The sequence below is a fragment of the Oryzias melastigma genome, linkage group LG10 (assembly GCF_002922805.2).
Source record: "Oryzias melastigma strain HK-1 linkage group LG10, ASM292280v2, whole genome shotgun sequence".
NCBI classification, from domain to species: domain Eukaryota; kingdom Metazoa; phylum Chordata; class Actinopteri; order Beloniformes; family Adrianichthyidae; genus Oryzias; species Oryzias melastigma.
In genome coordinates this window covers 8,143,737-8,161,792 of record NC_050521.1, presented here as the reverse complement: position 1 = coordinate 8,161,792, position 18,056 = coordinate 8,143,737, and the positions used below count along the sequence as shown (strand labels likewise).

Sequence of the window (18,056 nt, the reverse complement as noted above, 5' to 3'; positions counted from 1 at the left end):
GGGTTAAGGAATCGCCTCATACTGCCAGTAGAGATAATTATCAAGCCAAAATCAGCACGAGTGGAAAACCAACCAAAAAAGATCAAGAGGGAGAAATTTGAAATGACCTCCACATGTAACACCAGTCCTGTTTTGAGGGTTTTCTAATTGTTACCGCTGAATTGCACCTGTTGTTAATTCCATAAACACCAATACAGCTGAAATTGATTTCCGAGGAACTCAGCTGCTTAACCCACAAGAAAATTATCAGACAGGTTTAATTCAATTCATGCCAGGACCAATAAAAAAATGTTTTCTAATATTTCTAAGAGTAACATTTAAGGCAATGATACAGAGCAAGATTTGTTGCTAGGGGATGCAGCTAGAACACTGAGATAGATTATGGTGAAACATTTTTCTCTAAAAAAAAAATAATATTACTTCAACAAATAAAAATAAAGCAGGATAATTTATTCCTTCTGTAAATGGTTTGAAAATGAAAGATAGAAAGATGTAGAAGAAGAAAATAAACAGTACGAGTCAAAGGAACATTGTATAACATGTCATTCAGTTATTTATCTTTAATAATTTTACTCAATTTAACAATCTAGAACTTCTAAAATATTTATTGTTCACACAGAATCAGAACATAGAATACATATTTTTCTTTTTAAAATTCAATTAATACATAATCTGACATAAATGTATTAAATCAGAATTGAAGGGACTCCTAGGATCTTGTTGCTCTACCAGTCTTCCTCTTTGTGAAGGTTGCAGCTGAATTTTTACGTGAAAAATCTTCACTCTGAGGAATAATATCGAGAAATGTTAGAATTGCATAGCTGATTACAATTAAGACAAATACTGATTAAGGGATTATTTTAGCCTTACGTGTTGATGCTCTTCAGGGGAGTGGAAGATTTCTACTTCTAGGAGAAAAAAGAAAAGTGTTTGATCATATTTTTAAGCACTTAGTATTTAGTCAAGTGTTGAAATGTGGTTTACCATTGGTGCCGGATTTTTTCTTCAATTTATAAAGTAAAACTATTATAAATAATATGCTGGCAGATAAAATGGCTAACAAGATCAGAAGAACTGTGTTGGCTGTTTGTAAATTCCACATCTGAAATTCTGAAAAAAAAAAAAAACATTAAATAAAAGTCAGTAACTCCAAATTATCAAAGAAAGTTAAAAATAAAAATACTTTTAGATGTCTTTGTTTTCTAAAAACCTTATTGTTCTAAAATCTATACCTGTCAGAGTTGTCCCATTTCCATAGAAGATCTCTCCACATGCAGCCACAGCACAGTAGTAAGTCCCAGCATCAGAGGAGATGAAGTCCTTGGTGAAGCTGTAGACACATTTCTGCTCAGAAGAAGCTTCAGGACTCCTCAAACATTCATCAGAACGGTTTCCGTGAGCATAAATAACATGAGGATGAGACTCGTTTGACTCTGTTTTAAACCAGAACACTCTCTGTTCTTCTCCACAGGTTTCATTGGGAGAGCTTGAGAGGACTGAACACTCCAGAGTGACCGGGTCTCCTGGATAGACTCCATCAGATAAAAACCTCTCAGTGACAGCAGCAATGTTTGGTCCTCTGCCTAGAAAATATTGAAACATAATTACTAAATATTTGTTGTTTAAATATGTTCACATATAATTATTTTTAATTTCTTACCTTTTACCCTCAGAAATGTTCCAGTTAAAAATACCAAATCCAGGTCTTTAACTTTAAAGCAGTAATAAACACCATCATCACTTTCCTCGGCTCCGTTTATATTCAGAACAAAGGACATGTTACCTTGCTTCACTGTAATGTGATGTGGTTTGGGCTGGATGTCATAGTCAAATTCAAAGTTTATTGTTGCTCCCAGAAATTCTGGCTTTTTCCCAGAAACAATCCTGATCCAAAATATGTTCTCTCTGTAGAGAATATTTGCTTTGCGGGCACAGCTCAGGTTAACATTTTCTCCAACAGGAACCGTCTTTGTCATGAACTTATACTCATCTGTGCAACCTGGAAAAAATAGTAATAAAAATCCCTTATTGTCACCAGACACTAGATAATCAACAGATTTATTTATTTATTTAACAATAATATAAAAAAAACAATAAATGCTCAATATGGTACTTACATGTCTTTGTGATAATGAGAAGAATATAAAACAGAATCATCATTTTTAATTTGGTCGACTGGTCGCTGCAGAGAAGTAAAAGAAGATCAAAGCCTGAGCTATCTATATGTAATTATGAAAAAGGGGCGGGATCACATATAAAATAACCTGATTGGACTTTCTTCATGATGATGTTTCACTGTTAACCACAACAAAATAATAAAACCATTTTAAACCTACTAATAAGACTCGAACAAATACAAACCTGACTAACAGGTCATGTTACTTCTTAGATCACAAAAACAGAACTTTATTTGAATATAACCAGGGAAGAGAACATAAATCAGACAAAAGTAAGGATTAAAGTGGTTTCATTTATTAACAAGAGGTGATCCTGGCAAGCCCCGCCCCCAAGAACTCAAAGCCTGCATACATGAAAACACAAGAGTACAATATGTATCTGCAATACTATAAGACAATATAAAACAATACGGGAAAAAAGGTAAATGTGGAATGTAAACACTAATGTAAATTGCATAAATAAACCAAATAAAATAAAACAAAAATCTTATAACTTTATGTATTTTACTTTTTTAAAAATAAATATTATGTATTTTTAGTATATTATGCTATTATTTATTTTGTATTTATTATTTGATCTTATGCATAACACAATTGTTACATTGATTTCATAAATAACTATAATTAAATATGTGTTACAACTTTTTTTTTATTAGAATATTTCGGACTGGCATGATTTATGTTCTTTTTTAAGTGGTTCTTAAACACATGAAAGTGCGCATGTAAAAATAGGAAAAAACTGACTTTTCTTGCCTTCTTGAAGGCAAAATTATCCATTCATCCATCTTCCTGACCGCTTTGTCCCTTTCGGGGTCGCGGGGGTGCCGGAGCCTATCCCGGCTACTGATGGGCGAAGGCGGGGTACACCCTGGACAGGTCGCCAGTCTGTCGCAGGGCCTCAATCACACATCCATTCACTCTCACAGTCACACCTAGGGGCAATTTAGAGTCACCAATTAACCTATGAAGCATGTTTTTGGACGGTGGGAGGAAGCCGGAGTCCCCGGTGAAAACCCACGCATGCACGGGGAGAACATGCAAACTCCACACAGAAAGGTCCCAGCCGGGATTCGAACCGGGGCCTTCTCGCTGTGAGGCAAGAGCGCTAACCACTGCGCCACCGTGCAGCCCGGCAACATTATCAATCACATTAATATGAGAAATGTTTTGTGCGCTAGTAGGATCGATGGCAGCAAGTCCAGAAAGACGATCCTGTGAGATGTTGGATATTAAGGAAGTATCTTTTTAAGCTTAAGCTTAGGAAACTCTTCCTGCATCAGCAACTATCAATGGAATGGACGACTAGATCTGAATGGAGCCCACAGGACTGGAGTCATAAGCGGTGAGTCTAATCCCCTCCCCTGCTACTCTAGTTGTTTTTCCTCTTACAGTGGGACTACCTGTTCACATCCTCTACAGCTGGCAGTTGGTTTCCCCTGCACCCCACCCCTTCCTGTGTTCTCTTACACACAGAGAGACCACATAATATAGTCATTGGAGCAGCATGCTGACATGATAGTGGGGGTGCCCTAGCGTAGATTTCATTAACAACTCTGGTAATGGGCAGTTTTTGATTTGTTTATTTGTTCTTTTCATCAAGAGAGCATCACAGATTCGGTACACGACATACGTCCACATATCTTCCTGACAGGAATAATAAAATTCTTATTTCATTTCTGCCCCAATATCATAAAAAGATCTTAAAAAGAAAAAAAACAAAAGAAACAATTCTAGATGGCTTTTAGCGCCTGTCCCCACACACTAACCACACATTACGTATTCCTCAAGTTTTGTCTTTACAAATATTTCTTTAAGTAATATTCTGTTAGGACAACTTTTCGAAATGTCCTGTTGAGCATTCCAAACTTTTAGCCCAACAAAAGAAAAACATCTGTTTTAAAGCTGTTCAAGCAACTTGAAATTCAAAATCATATTTTCTCTGGCATCTCTGTTTTTAACTTTAAGCATCCCTAATAATGTTTGATGTTTTACTAAATCCTCAAATTTCAGCAATTTTGACTCCATAAATAAAACATTTGTACGTTCTCTGTATCGAACTTTATAAATCATTCGAATAACTTTTTTTCTGCTGTAAATGTTATAGTGTTAAATGATTCTTGTGGCAAATTGAGATGACCAATGTCGTTTTAGTTAATGTTAAATATAAAAAGCTACAAATTATAATTCATTTCAAAGAGGAACCAACCTCCTTAGTGGATTATTTTTACAGAAAAAATACTCAAATAATGATCATTTATCAATCTTCCCTTGAATGTTTAAAAATGCATTCTGATCCATCAATCTCACTGAAGGCAAAGCTTTCTCATAATTCAACATAATTACAGGTAAAAAGAAAAAAAAGAAAGAGATGGACAATGGCCATCTTTGAAAGTTCAATTCTAAGCTCACCTTGAATTGGACTTTGGTGCAAGGCTCCACAAACCTAAAGTGGTTCTTCTTCTGTCACTTTAGTAGTGTAGCTGGAAGAAAGCAGGATCTGCGAAGATCTCACACAGCCAGCAAGAACTGACTCTGAGGTGTGGGTGAGAAGTTTAGGTCCTCTGTGGATCAGACTACCAGAGTCAGCTGGGTTACAGAGCCAAATAGAAGATTGGCAGTAGGCAAATAACCCCAGAGATGAATAATTTGATCAGTTTAAAAAATGCTATGAGCTCCAACAATATATTAAAAACATGTGAATGAAAAAAATAGGATAACTGCAAAAAAAACAAAAAGTAAATTAAACTTGGTCTTTCCACAACTCTTAGTAACTGGAGAAACATAAAAGCTTGGAGAAAAAAAACTTAAAAACTCTAACAAAAAAGTAAATAAAAATGTCAAACTAAACTGAGTTTTTGAGCAGCTTCTTCTAAGCGTCCCTCACTCATCCATTCGTTATGAGCATAAATAGTCAAAGGCTGTGACAGATTCTAGTTTCACTCTGAAAACATTGAACTCTTATTACTTCTCATCGTTCTGAGCTTTCTTTGAGGTACTGACAAAAAAATGTGGTTTTATTGCAGATTCAGAGCAAGAGATGCAAAACAAGCATGAACTTCTCTTGAGAGGAAGCTCTGCACAACTTAGACGTGGAATAAGCTCAGCTTATATTAATTTTAAACATCAACATTCTGACACGTAATTAGTTAAAATTCATGGCAAAAGGTAATCAGTTCATCGGGAGCTTTTTTCTTGTTAAATCAAATGATTAGGTACATTTTCTCATTAGATTATTACTGTAAAACACCAAACATACAGTTTCTATAAATCACTAATTATTTTACCTGAAGCAGTGTTATCAAATCCATGACAAGAATTTAAAATAAATCACAAAGACAGAGTTTTTGTTCATAAATACAAACAGTTATATATGCATTATGTCATTTCAATAATATTCAGGAAAGATTTTAATAATAAGATTATTAATAATAAGATTAAATCCCTTCAGAGTCTTAGAAGTTAGGTAAAAAAAATAAAAAAAAAACATTCCAAAGAGTTAGAAAAAGCTTCCTATTAAATATACAGATAAGACTTTTAAAAGAATATTTTATTTAAACAGGGCATTTTAATTAAACTTAAGTAAACTTGTCATCAAATGTTTTCCTTATAAAAGACAGACTTCGATGAAAATTGATTTTTAGATGTTTTTGACATGTTCTTGTAGTTTTGTTGCGATTATGAATGACATATGTAATGGAAATTGAACTTAAATTACATTTCTATAGTTGGAAGAGACAAAAAAACAAAAACAAAAAAAACACAAGGTCCCTACTCTGCTCCATTCAGATGCATTCACTTGTAGGTGATTAGATCCATGTACGTCTTTGTTTTCCTCATCTGAGTTGGAGTCTGGATCAAAACTGTACACCTAGATAGCCATGATATTGCTCACCATTTTTGTTGCCCTACTAATACTGTATTATGTTGAGGGTGTGAGAGTAAGCCAACTGGTGAGTGGGAAAACAAAGAGATGATGGGAAATGGGGGCAGGATTACTCCACGCAAACAGTCCCACTCACAACTCAAAGACAAATTTTTGATAAGCTATTGATTCTATTTCGAAACTATATCATTGAAAATGACAGGTTTTCTTTTTGACTAAAAACAGCTAAATCTTTCTTTTTTACTATGCTGAGTGAGACTATGATTTTTTGTTCTGAAAAACAGTACAAAAACTTGAGGGGAGGGTGCACTTTCGCTGTTTTACCATTTAGTGTGAAAATGCAGGCCTTGAAGTGTTTCATGGAAAGAAAATGTATTTAAAGTCTCTGCTTAAAAAAGTCGTGATCTCAAAGAGTCCAAACCACATCACAAAAACTTTTTAAAGAACATCAACCTGCCTGTAACCACATCTAAAATTATCCAACCCTTGTAATCCTTCTCACTCACGCACTCACTACCCTCATGTCCACCTGGACTACATCCCTAAAGCCCACACTGAGTAGTCCGGTCCAGGTGGAGTAGTACAGGACGGAGCAGTTAATTCTTCCGTGCAATTCCACTCGTCCCGTTCCATTTTTCTATTGAAGTACAACTGATGAGGTCCCTCAAGAGGTATGGACCAGAACTGTTTAATGGGTCCATTTAACAATGGAAACACTTAAAATACTGGATTGAACCGGATCGTACCGTACCAGACTGCTCATTGGAAACAAGGCTTAAGCTTCCTTTTTGGTCTTCCTCTTGGCCTCTTTCCTGGTAGATCTAACCTCAGCATCCTTATACCCTCAACACAGTCACTGCCTCTCCTCTCAACGAGTCCAGCTATCTAAATCTGTTTCCCTACATTCTCCAAACAATCTAACACAATATCTTCCTTTAATGTATTTATTCCTTATCTTATCCATCCTGGTCACTGTCAAAAGCCTTGTTTTCACTGAGCGGTCCAGTTCAGGAGGAGTAGTACAAGACGGACCAGTTAACTATTGAGCATTTGCATTTGGTTAAGCCTTAATTCCACTGAGCGGTTTGTTTTTCATGGCGCATGCGTTGCGTAGACCGCTAGTGTGTCATTGTAGTGCGACGATTGGAAAAGCAACAACGATGGAGCTCATCCTGCAGCTCTTTCTCTTGCTTTACTTTTTGCACATCATGTATAACAGGAATTTAATGTTGTTTGAAAGATGATTGAGGGCAGCTAAGAGGAATACCGCTGTAAAGAGGAAAATGGAATTGCTTGCTTAGCGCAATATTGGTGCTTGTTAATGTCGTTATTGCTTTCTACCAATAAACGAATGGCTACAGCAACTCCGCCTCAACTGTTCTGTTCTATTTTTCCATGGACCGACAATGGATGGGGGCCCTCAAAAGGTATGGGTCAACATTGTTTAATGGGTCCATTTTACAATGTAAACACTCAAAATACTAGATCGAACTGGACCATACCGAACCGCTTGGTGGAAACAAGGCTAACGAGAACCTCAACATCTTCATCTCTGCTACCTCCAGCTCCGCCTCTTGTCTCTTTTTCAGAGTCTCTAAACCAGAAACATGGCTGCTGTCACCGCAGTATTTCCTGTCCTTCTTGGTGACACAATTTCACACCTCAAACTTTCCTCCTTCCTGTCTGTGAGCAATTGATTGGACCAAAATCTGAGTTCAATGTTCTTGAATAGAAGGTGAGATCCTGTTTTATTTGGATGGAGGCTGTCTGGTTTAAAAAGATTGGGTCTTCTTTAGTAATTTGGGAAATTGTCAACACATGAAATGTTACAGGAGTTGAGGAAGCCTTTGTTGAGTTGTTCAAGATGGCTTAGTTTGATGTCCCCAAAACAGGGAAATGGGAACAGTCTGGAGTAAATGCACATTTTATTTAGCAGTTTGGTACTATAAGCATGACGAGTCTTTCTTGAGGTTCCGTGATTGCTTTGTTGACTTGTGGGATTGTGATGGGCAACGTGGTGAGCAAAGTTAGCAAAAACACAAACAAGTGCGCCTGAGGGGTGGAGAGTGCAGCTTCTATTTGGGTAGACGGGCCTGACTATGGAAGTGTTCCTAACAAATGAGTTTGGTTGATTTCCATGGTAGTGCATTTCAGGAAAATGGGCCCACTATAGAGGTTGATTTAAATTCAACACCTGCTGAGTGACCCCTCCCCCTCACATTCAAAACAGGAAGTACCTGCTGGTCCCAAGAAGCCACAATCGCCTAGACTTCTATTAGGAAATAAACAGCTATTAAATAGTCACTCTGTCAGAATAATCATTCTTGCTCTGATACTTTTTTCAAACATTTTTATAATATTTTTTTCTGTTGTTCAAGCTATTGAAGTTATAAGTTGACCAAATATATGTCTCAATAAAGGTATGTGGTCTCACATCTAACGTCTGAAATATTTGATTGACTAATTCTTCAATTGGTTGCAGTGTAGCTTTCCAAAAGTTCGCTCCTGATTGGCAGGATTGGCTGTCATAGAAATGTTGACTCAGACCATCTTGTACCAATCACAGCCTACTGACAATTTCTGGTTTCAACCTGGAAACATCCATATTTTGAAAAATGGTAACTGAATTGAATTTGTTGGAACTGAAAGTAAGCCAATTTCCATCCTCCTACACAGTTAATGAGTTCATCATAAGCCCCACTTTCTTAATGCATTAGAAATCCCTTGATTGTTGCAAGGATACGCCAAAAGACAACGAGAGAGCAAGTAAGAGTTAAATTTACTGTTACTACCTTTAGTAAGGTAAGAATAAAATAAAGAGATGGGGTTGAAATCCCTCCTCAAGGGAGGAGCTGTTGTGGCTCAAAACTGAAGAAGTGAACAGAAAACAGTGTGTTGAGTTTATTATCAATAAAAGATGATCAAAACACAAACACCAAAAAATGTTAGACATTATTGTTCAGTTAAATGGCAATGAATACAATAAAAGAGTAACAGGAATAACTTAAAATAGACTAAATACATTTTTAAAAAATTACATAAATGTTCTAAGAATAGGGCTGATCTTTTGCAATGGGTTAAGTAAAAAAAAAAAATAAAAAAAAGAAAGAAAGAGGAAGCCAGCAACACGTTTCAACTTGAAATGTTGTCTACCATGATATTATTTGTCTTAAGCCTTTTTTTAAAGTTTATTAGTTAAAGTAACGTGTTTCAAAAGGACCCATGCCTATAAGATCACAGCATTTTTGGTTTGATTGTTGGAGCTGCATTTCTGTTGCACTGTGGTGTCCCACCTCAAGTTTCCTGTTTGCTTTTTACTGTTCCCCTTCATGTGAAAAAACAAAAAGTCTTGGTGTGAACATGTTTCTCATGCTATGAAGGTGATGCAACATTTCACCAACAGATGTATTTTATATCAGTGACCTGCAGTGGTTGGAGGAGTTTTTGTTCACTGTTCTACAGAAATAGAAAGACAAAACAGGAAGTGGTTAATATTGAACACATTTCTTAATGTGTCCTATCTTGATGAAACAAGAAAAGGAAGCAGGTACTGTTTATTAATAGTCTTTGACTTTTTCTGGGTCAATCCTAAATTGGGTTTTGATGCTCAATAAAACAATTTATATTGTTATTATTGACCAACAGGTTCTTTAGGGGCAAATAGGGCCACATGTCCTTGGAGCTTTAAGTGAGTATTGGTCCAGTACTCTGGTCTGTAAGGATACCGGGTGTCAGTAAGCCACAGATACACACAACCCATACAGAAAAATGGTGTGTATCTCGTTTATGCAGTTTGATTTTTGTTGTGATTTTGCAGCAACTCATTTTCAACAATTGAAACACAACATTGAAATTCGTACTGTTAATATTTTTTTTGTGTAGCAACCTTTGACAGTACAAAGAAAAAAGTAAACTACAAAAAGTCACACTACAGTATTGAATTAGCTTTTTCCTGTCAAGCAAACTTGCAAATCTGAAGAGAATGGTCTTTGAAAGCTGTGTGTTGTGATGCAGCGAGTGTGACTTTCTGCTTTGATCTGATTTTTTTCTTCTTTTTTTTTGGTCTTGCAGAAAGTGTGGTGTGGGGGGGGGGTGTAGGGGGATGTGCTGGTCTGATGTTACAATTTAGGACACAAACTGATCTTTCAGGTAAAGCTTAGTTTTGAAATGTCTGCTGAATTTGCAAAGTTTGTGAAATGACTTTTAAATTTAAAAAAAAAAAAAAATGGGCGGAGCTAAAGGGCTTTCTAGCCAAAAGCTTTGTTGTTCATCTTTCAGGTTATCTTTTCAGGGGTCGACATGGAAAATTCAATGATTTGAACAGGTAATTTGGCAGAGAGTTTTACTCCAGATGCCCTTCCTGACACAATCCTGTATTTTATCCAGGCTATGGACCGGCCTGGATAACCTGTTAAAATTATTTTTTAGATTTAATAGTTAAAATGTATGGATACAAATTGTACCTGTTAGAGACTTCATTTGCTTCTTTCATGTGCAGTCAAGTCTTTCCTGAGTAAACAGCTGCTGTGGTTGATCAGAAAGGGTAGACCAAAGTCACCACACAATTTATCTGACACTCGCCAGTGCTTTCTTTGGTTTGTCTTTTGTTGTGATAAAAACAGACATAAAAACATATGCAAAAGTAAAATCTACTTAAATTGCACTTTCAAATTAAACATATGTTGACTAAAGAGGTTCCAACAAAAAACATACATTGCAAAAAAATCTGAAAGCTATTTATTGAAAAGAAGACAAAATAAAAAACAAGTGGCATCAAATATCAAGGAGCACAGATACATTTTTATGGGTTTGGCTCTAGGAATCTTAGTTGAAGAAAATTCAAGACAGAGTTGAGCATTGTGAAGCTTTGAAGATGCAGGTAAATTTTGAATGACCTGACAGGATGGGGGTGGTGTTGTCTCTCTTTTTGAAACAGGCAGACTCAGTTTAGACAAAGTAGAGACATCAATCACAGCAGTTTATGCAGCTGGTGTTTAACAAGAACCAAACCACTAAAATAGACCAAGATATGTAATGGCGAAGCACTATTGCTGAAGGTTTATTTGTTATGACAAAGTTGTGAAGGCTTAAAAAAAGTTGAATAATAAAAAAAATCCAATTAAGGTTTTTTTAATTATATAAAAAGCATACACTAAAAAAAACTATTCTTATTATTTACTCTGATTAATAAAATCCAAGTTTCCTTATAGTAGCCTGTATTTTATTTGTAACAGATTGTCTATCTTGCTTGAAAACAAACAGATGTCTAGTGACTCTTTTGCTCATTGACGATCTTCTTCACCATCCTGTAAAATAAAAGGGCAATGTGTAATCATGGCAAGCACTCTGTGTATTTTCCATTCTTTTTGTACCTGTGTAAGATCATAGGGTTGTTAGAGGCTGTGAGGGGCGAAGGAAGGGTACACCCTGAACAAATTTGCTATAGTCCACGATAAGGCAACAGCAAGATAGACATACATTCACACCTAATAAACTATTTAGAATCACCAAACTTTTAAGCATATTTTTAAGAGAGCCCAGTAAAAAACTTATGCAAACAGAAGGATAACAAAGAAACTCCACCCAGAGAGGACCCAGCAGGGATTTGAACTGGGGCCTGAAGAGTACTAACTAGGGGTGTCTATGGGCGAGAGTCTGGCGATATGGTAAATGCCGTATGGCATATACTTGTATAACGCTTCTCTGCCTTCCTTGAAGGCGCAAAGCGCTTAGCAGTCACAATCCTATTCACCCATTCACACACTGACGGTGGCTCCGATGTCAAAACACTGGAGCCAACCTTCCACCAGAGGCAATTTGGGGTTCAGTGTCTTGCCCAAGGACACTTTAACATGCATGAATGCACCTGTCACAATATGATACATATCGCAATTTGTCCCAAGACAATATCAGAGACTAATTTGTGCTTCAATGTTGATGTATTTTTGCTTGTACTTTAACTCATGCTGCCCTACTGAGACACGGGCTGAAAATACTTGATTTTTTACATCTTTCCTGTACCCTCATGTGTCTTTTCTGGGCGATAGAGGGCCGTCCAGCGGCTGCTTCCCACCACAGAGAGAATTTCCCCATTGTGGGAGTAATAAAGGATTTTGATTGATTGATTGATTGATTAAAATGTTTGAACATATATATAATAATATGTAATTGTAAAATAAATTTTATTTATCAATCAGATAAAAATAAGCATTGCAGCTGTATCTTATACAAGTTGCTTTTAACCAAGTAATTTCATGGTGCTTTTCTTTAAGTAATTTAAGAAATGTTTTTAACAGTTAACATTGTCTGATTTTCAGAATTAAAAAAAATCAGAAAAAAAAAAAAATCCCACAAAGATTAAATGTGCCTTAGCCAGCAATGATCTACAGGTTGAGGAAATACAGCGCTGTTTATTTTTCAACACTGCTAAATGTTGCTGAACCGGTACTTTTAAAACGGTTCAGCTGCCTTAAAGGTGCTTGAACAGGTGTTTTCTTGAAACATTTAAGTGTGATTAAGCAGCGTGACAGGGTGAAGGAGAGCGCTTGAATTTTCCTTCGATGCTTTATTTCTGTGACAGTCTTCCCTGCACAGTACAGCTCCGTTTTCCCACTTAAGGACTCGTATTTCACCGCTCATTGCTACAACGATGGCCTTTTTTTTTTAGAACATTGTACATATCAGTCTAGTTGATTGGGTTGCTAAATTTAAATATTTTGCTTTGAAATTCAGTAGAACTTACACTTGCTGCTTCATCTGAATTGTGACTGAATCTGTGCAGCACTGTGCATGTGGTCTCATTTGTTCTTTACACCAAAATCCATATTTGATCATTTCTGTCTCTTAAAACACCCATTGTGCCAATTTCAACAAACAGACACAGAAGGCCTTTGGGGAATATTCGACAAATATCAGCCACTGAAATATTGCCATTTGTAATTTGCTGCAAACAATTTTGGTGCCATCTGATTATGACTTAAAGAAAATCACCATGGTAACTGATCTGTAAAGTTTGTAGGACAAACTCCTAAAGCTCAACTGCTTTATTTGTTTCGATCGGAAAACCTGACAGAAAAGAGACCACTTCCTTTACCACTGCTCACTGCTAAGTGTTGTCGCTTAATGATCAAGTTATTGTTGAACTTGTGATGACAGAAGTCATGCAGCACGTATTACCAAAAATGACCTCGATTTTATTCAGGTCAGCATAAAGCCTTCTGAGAGCTTCTTACACGGTTTCTTTTAGCTGGAATTGACTAAAAGATTTTAAGCTTGATTTCTGTTATTTAGAAGTTTCTCCAACTTTACACTTAATGCATTTATCCTTTTTTTTCCAGCTTTCCTTTTGTCACATGTGGAATTTCACTAGAACATCATATTGGTAACGCCAACCAACTTTTTAGATTTATACTTACCAAATCATTTCAGTAATCTTCAGATGACCTGTCTTGGCCCACGGGATCTTCTTGTTGAAGAAAAAAAAAGACATTTGAAATGAGTTCACTACACATTAACAAAGTCTCCCGCATTAAACACAAACCAAACATTTGCATTGGAATAAATCTTTTAGATGTGTAAAACGTGGACAGTTCTAGGCAAGATACTAAAAAAAAAAAAAAAAAAAATCAATGTTTTTAGTTTGTGCATAACAACCAAAGAACAACATTGAAGCTACAAGCAATTTTTTTTTCTTGATGGTTAAACATCAAGTCATTTTATTTTTAATTTTTGTGTGCATAATTTAACACAACTTGCACATGTGACGCACATTCAAGAATGCACTTCTAGCACTGTCTACTGTCAGTACAGTTAGAAGAGGTTGGCTAGGCTAGGCTAGGCGCGACATGTCAAAACATTGTAAACCGTGCAAATCTTGTTCCAGGCGTTGTTTTGAATAGTAATATTCTGTATACATATATATATATATATATATATATATATACTTGGTATCATAATATAATTCTGGCCTGATGCAAATCAGAATTATTATATTATATTATGAAAACATATTATTCTCGTCCTTAATGGTTGGCACTTTCATAAATTAAATGGGACATTGTTCAAATATCACTGGCCAATCAGGGTCTCAGATTTGGTCAAGTTTGCCCTGGTTTTAATATGTTGCACTGCCACGTTATTCATGTAGGGCCCAAAAATGGTCGAGGTATTCTTGAGCACGAGAGTTTTTAACAAAGAAGCCCGAAACTCAAGTTTTTGCACATTTACATAGACTTTTTATGGTAAGGGCTGCCTGAACGTTGCCAAAGCAAGTGAACAAAGTTAAAACATTATATTGCCATTAAGTTGGTGTTTAGAAACTTCTCCATAGATTATTATCTCAGTCAGCAGACTAATGATAATTTCTGAAGAGATGTTTGTGTAGTTTTTGTTGTGGTGAATGATCAAAATATTAAAACTCTAATTGACAGAAAATGATAAGTTTACTGACAACAAGGGACACAAGTCACAGGTGGGAATTTTGGTGCTTTATAAGGAGCTTTGAACACATATAGCTTAGAGTAATATGCAACTAAATTATGTAATAATCAGTAATGCAAAATCCCAAGCCCAATGTAAATGTAAAAATTTTGATCTACAAACTTTGTTTCTGTTACTTGTTCTCTTTGAAGCATCTTGGACTTCTCTCAAACATGAATGTTAAACAAGTGTGAAACACTGATGTTCTAAAGCATTAAATTCCCATAACAGTGTGTGTCCTACCTTTGCAATGATCACACTGCTGCTTTGTTTTGATCCCGATTAGGATGATGTTCACAAGTGTACAACAGGCTAACAGTGCTCCAATGATGATGGCAGGGAGGCACAATTGTTCTGGAACCAAATATACAGTCAATTGAACACCATTGTTATCTTAAGGTGCATTCACACCGAACACACGATTCGAGCGCCGGTGGCGGCCAGTTTCAATGTTAAGTCAATGGTAAAGACACGACAGGCGATTTGAGTGATGAGATGCAACTGGGCACTGCTGCCAAAATTTAAATATCTGAAGTTTGACAGGTCGCCGCGTTGCATCTACCAATCAGGAACTCAGCTTTTAGCTTGTGACGTTTTCAGTGACTTGATCAGCGAGTAGAATATTAATCCAAAGCAAATGTTTTTGTCCTGAACTTCTATCTTTTTTATTTACTTGCTGGAGCTGCAGATTTGCAAAGTTCATCTGGCTACTTTGGGGTGAAGGCGGGATACAGTCTGGACAGATCGCCAGCTTTCGCTCCCGCGGCGGAACTCACTCGCTCGATATGCCGGCAGACAGAGAGGCTCAGGTCTCATCAAGACATCAAAAAAAAAGGAAAAAGGTCTCCTAATTTTATTTAATCCCTGCTCGGGTTAATCGGAGACAGTGAGCCTTCAAGCTTAGCCACAGAGACACAGAAACACCATGTAAGCGGCTGTCATTCAGACACAGCCCTCTGTACCAGGAAAATCTTTTTATAATAATCATATAAACTCAAACATGGAGACATGATTACCGATCTTTTTGTAGAACTCTTCACAATAAATACACCTTATTTCTTAACATTATATGCATCCTCTATACATTCTAAGTGAGATATCCTCCGATTTCTCGCCGGACAAAAAAGGTGCGGGGCACGTGAATTTGTTGCACGAATTGAGCTCAGTGTGAAAGCACCTTCAGGTACACAATCAAGAGTTTAATGCCTTGTGTTTTATTTAATAGACATTTATAAGAGCAACACTGTGATACCTTATCAACAAAAAGAAAAGCATGTGCTAATTCCTCAATTCTTTTGAACCACTGCCAAGATAAGAGCCACAGTTTGTCTTAAACTGTGAGATAAGTTTATTATTTCCTAGAACTGATACCTGTTGTTTTTCAAAATCATTTACTGTTTACTATTAATATATGTTTTGCTAATCAAGTCTTTAAACAGATGCAATGAAATTATATATTAATAGAAAATAGTGAGCATACTTATCTGCACTTTGGTTCTTTCACCAAACAGGATTTCTCCGCATGAAACCACGGCACAGTAGTAAACACCAGAATCCGACAGGCTCCTTATTGTCTTGGTCATATTGTGGATACAGATCCTTCCATTTTGAACATCACAGCTGGAACTGGTTGTGTAAATAAGGTGTGGATGAGATTCAGATCCAGCTCTGTACCAGTAAACTCTGTGTGTACCTGAACACTGGTCTGAGTTGTCTTTGGTGCTTATCAGAACTGAACAGAGGAGATTTACTGACTGACCTAAAAAAACTGCCTCCACATTTGAACTTTGGTGAACAAAAAAGGGTTTGGGCTTCTTTCTTGAATCTGTGGAAATAATAAAAAATACATAGAACATGTTTAGAAAATACTCAAAATCTGTTAAGTAATACAACAAATGAATGAATAAAATGTACCTTTCACCACCAAACGGCTGCCATTGAGGAAACGGAGTTTGTAGGCTGCTCCTGCCTGACAGAAGTACGTGCCTTCATCATCTTTCCTAACATGTCTTATGTCGAGAGAGTACATGCTGCCTACATTAACGATATTGAATCTTGGGTTGTCAAATTGCTTATCCAGTTTTATTTGACCAAAATTGCCTGAACTGAATTTTTGGAACTTGTACCCAAACTGAAACTTGTACCAAAAGAATAAACCATCATCAACACCAGAAATTAGGCAAGTCAGAGTCACATTGTCACCAAGTTTAGCTGAGATCTGCTCAAGAAGCTCCAGGTTTTGAACCACAGCTATTGAGGAGATGCAAAAAAAAAGGTCATCAGACAGTGTAAACTACATACAATGTTGTTATTTTGCACAGCATTACGGAGTACACTTACTGAATACATGGAGCAAAATAAAAGCAGACAGTCCTCTCATCATTGTTGCATTTCCCTCTTTCTTTCTTTCTTGCTTGACTGATGTCTTCCTTCTCAGAGGAAAGATTTACTCACTAGTTGATCAAAGTTGAAAGCAAAGGGGTCGGCTAACGACAGACAAAGCACTTCCTGCTATTTAGCAGTGCTAGCAAGTTTTCCCCCCATTTTTACTCTGATGTTGAAGCAAGATTTCAACAAGATAACCAACAAGCAATAATAATTATAACATGGTATCTTAAAAAAAATAAAGATTTGTCTTTTTCCTTTCGATAATATCTATAAAAATATGCTTAAAACTGGAGTGTTTATTTCAGTTCAAGTTGGTTTGGATTTAACTGTATTATTTTATTTTTCATAGATATGTATCTTCTGAAAAAGTTGACAAAATGTAGTAATCATATTTATTTCACACACACACTTCTCCCCCAATAATGTCCTTGACAACACATTTCTCAAGTGTTACTTCCATGTTTTGATGAAAATACTTGTTTTTCCCCCAATCTCATCTGGGGATAAGACTTTTCCCCATTAATAGCTAAATGTTCACATTTATGAAGATAACACAGTTACACAACATTTTAGGCTGGTTTTCACAGCAATGTTAGCCTATATGGACCACAAGAAAGAATTACTGTAAAACAGGTCACCAAAAAGTGTACAGATTGTTGGAGAAAAGTTGATCTTAATTCTTCAGTATCCCCTTTTCTTGTAAAATAACTCATAACTTAGAATCCATTTCAGTTTTTTTAACCATTATCATCAATTTAACAAGAGTACACCAGAGTTTTAACACAAATTAAAAACCTAAAAAAAGATCCATTATTGCACTTTGTGTTTTCAAGGTGTATTCAGACTGGACACATTTGGTCTGCTTAAAGTGAACAGAGTTAACTTCCCTGGATAATGGGGAACAAAGTTTCAGTCTGAATACACACAAACAAATCCTAGTCCGGGACCAGGAACCACTCTCTGACCCATCTTTCGATGTGGTCTCGGTTTATGTCATGTCAGATTCTCCAAACTGAGGAAACCAGAAAAGAAAACTCATGTCTTCAGTGTGAAATAAACAGTTTTATGCTCTTTTACACAAAGGTGACTTGATTGTCTTTTATAGAAATTCAGACCTGGCATAAACATAC

The 18,056-nt window shown here is 36.3% G+C and overlaps 2 protein-coding genes across 3 annotated transcripts; both read right to left on the bottom strand.

Moving 5' to 3' along the window:
- Window positions 1-377: 377 nt before the first annotated feature.
- LOC112153699 lies at window positions 378-2,193 on the bottom strand. The gene is made up of 6 exons (XM_024284066.2): window positions 2,118-2,193; window positions 1,661-1,999; window positions 1,233-1,583; window positions 985-1,110; window positions 871-908; window positions 378-784 (listed from the first exon to the last, which is right to left on the bottom strand). The coding sequence occupies exons 1-6, from the start codon at window positions 2,158-2,160 to the stop codon at window positions 710-712; spliced, it is 972 nt and encodes a 323-aa protein (XP_024139834.2). The 5' UTR covers window positions 2,161-2,193; the 3' UTR covers window positions 378-709.
- Window positions 2,194-10,811: 8,618 nt separating this feature from the next.
- Window positions 10,812-17,072, bottom strand: LOC112153600. Of its 2 annotated transcripts, none has more exons than XM_024283942.2 (6): window positions 16,879-17,072; window positions 16,453-16,788; window positions 16,019-16,363; window positions 14,782-14,892; window positions 13,476-13,522; window positions 10,812-11,366 (listed from the first exon to the last, which is right to left on the bottom strand). In XM_024283942.2, the coding sequence occupies exons 1-5, from the start codon at window positions 16,919-16,921 to the stop codon at window positions 13,485-13,487; spliced, it is 873 nt and encodes a 290-aa protein (XP_024139710.1). In that variant the 5' UTR covers window positions 16,922-17,072; the 3' UTR covers window positions 10,812-11,366; window positions 13,476-13,484. The 2 variants fall into 2 exon arrangements, with proteins under 2 accessions (XP_024139710.1, XP_036069979.1); XM_036214086.1 differs by having other exon boundaries at window positions 10,813-11,366; window positions 13,476-13,525.
- Between the last annotated feature and the right edge of the window lie 984 nt (window positions 17,073-18,056).